Here is a 1874-nt window from a genome sequence, read left to right as displayed (position 1 = left end):
CTAGCTAGCCACAGCTAGCTAGCCGCAGCTAGCTAGCCACAGCTAGCTAGCCACAGCTAGCTGTTCCTAGCCATGGGCAGCTAGCTGCAACTAGCCAGCCACTCTTGCCCATGGCTAGCTGCTGCGGGCTTGGGCCACTTTTGAGGCGAGGGCCGGCGGTTTAGGGTTTAGGGTTTGGGGTTCCGGTTTCAGCGGCCCAAACCCCAGAAGCACCGGCTCGCCAGGCGAGGGTTTGGAAAAGAAAGTTTGGAGAAATGCTTCTGACCTAAACCCTAAACCCTAAACCCTAAACCGCCTTGGACGTGCTCAAAAAGCCTGGCTTGCTTTCTTGCAGCGTTTTCCTTTTGTGCAGGGTTTAGGGTTTAGGGTTTAGAGCCCTTGTGCCCCCTTCAGCCCTTCTTAATTGTTCTTCTTGCTTCTCCTTTGCTGCATTCCGCCCGCCGCCACTTTTGCTGCCTCACGCCAAACCCTAAACCCTAAACCCTAAACCCTGATGCAAGGGTATAAACACCGCGACTGCGGTTTAAGGCCATCGTTGCTTAAAGCCTTCCTAGTGAGATGCAGCAGCAGCAGCAGCCGCAGCTGCTGCTGCACCACAAGCTGCTGCTGCTGCTGCTGCTGCTGCTGCACTCGTACGCAACTAGTCAGCAGCTAGCCTGGCTAGCCAAACAGCTAGCTGGCTGGCTCGCAAGCTAGCTGCCAGTCCAGCTGGCTAGCTGGCTAGCCAGCTACCACCTGTTTAGCCACAGCTAGCTAGCTACCTGGCTGGCTAGCCAGCTAGCTAGCTAAAAAGCCAGCTAGTCAGCTAGCCAGTTAGCTAGCGAGCTAGCCAGTTAGCTAGCTAGCTAGCCAGTTTGCTAGCGAGCTAGCCAGTTAGCTAGCTAGCTAAGTAGCTAACTAGCTAGCGAGCTAGCTAGCTAGCTAGCTAGTTTGCATTGGGGGGCTGTGGGCGCGAGAGACGGTTCCGCCAGGGCCGCAAGTCCAGCTGCACACAGTGCAAGCACCAAACCCTAAACCCCAAACCCTAAACCCTAAACCCTAAACCCTAGAACGAAGAAACAACGCAGCAGCAGCAGCTTGAGCAGCAGCAATTTACTGCTGCATGCGGAGGCCTCGTGGCCTTTATTGAGGACTTGGGCGAATGCCTTCCTGCAACAGAGGGGGCCATCGAGTTGGCAGTCAAGGAGCTCCTCCTCGCTTACCCAAACGAGGGTACTGCTGCTGCTGCTGCTGCTGCTGTTGCTGCTGCTGCTGCTGTTGCTGCTTTTGTCGCTGCTGGTGTTGCTGCTGCTGCTGCTGCTACTGCTGCTGTAAGACGCATTTTCCACCTGAATCCTCGAGCCTGCAAGTCAAATCTCCTCCAAAAAATATGCTGCTGCTGCCTGCTACTCGTGCTGCTGCTGCTGCTGCAGGCGCAGCAGCAGGAATTCGGCGGCTGCTGGACCGCCGGGGCGCCCAGTGTCTTTGCGATTTGACCCCTGGGGCGGTTTTTTTGCTTCGGGTTTACGCAGACCACCTGGCGACTCCCGCGGAAAGGTGCTAGGGTTTAGGGTTTAGGGTTTAGGGTTTAGGGCTTAGGGTTTAGTGCTTGGTGTTTGGAGTTTGGGGCTTGAAGTCAAGGTCTTTCTGCAGCTGCCCGTGCCTGGGGTTTATGCTGTAGGTTCTAATCGAAGGAGTGTAGGGCCGAGGGTTTAGGGTTTAGGGTTTAGGGTTTAGGGTTAATGGTTCAGGGTTAAGGGTTCAGGGTTTCTGGCCCAGGGCTTACGGTTTAGGGCTTGGGGTTGAGCAAGCAGCAATCTGCAATGGGTTGGTGGCCAAGGGGGCGGCGAGTTGACGTTTCTGTTGCTGTTGCTGCTGTTGCTGCTGCTGCTGCT

At 55.8% G+C, this 1874-nt stretch overlaps 1 protein-coding gene across 1 annotated transcript in view; it reads right to left on the bottom strand.

The window, feature by feature from the left end:
• Positions 1-925: 925 nt before the first annotated feature.
• The window catches only part of ETH_00026325 (ribosomal protein L23, putative), a gene marked incomplete at both ends in the record, with an annotated part of 2320 nt that continues 1371 nt past the window's right edge, over positions 926-1874 (bottom strand). Inside the window, one exon of the mRNA XM_013374606.1 lies at positions 926-985. Coding sequence (XP_013230060.1) covers positions 926-985 — 60 coding nt within the window. The remainder of the gene's footprint in view (positions 986-1874) is intronic.

This window comes from Eimeria tenella, genomic scaffold (assembly GCF_000499545.2).
Source record: "Eimeria tenella Houghton genomic scaffold, Eth_scaff218, whole genome shotgun sequence".
Classification (NCBI taxonomy): Eukaryota; Apicomplexa; class Conoidasida; order Eucoccidiorida; family Eimeriidae; genus Eimeria; species Eimeria tenella.
Note: the sequence above shows the minus strand (reverse complement) of the source record. Positions and strands in the feature narration are given on the sequence as shown.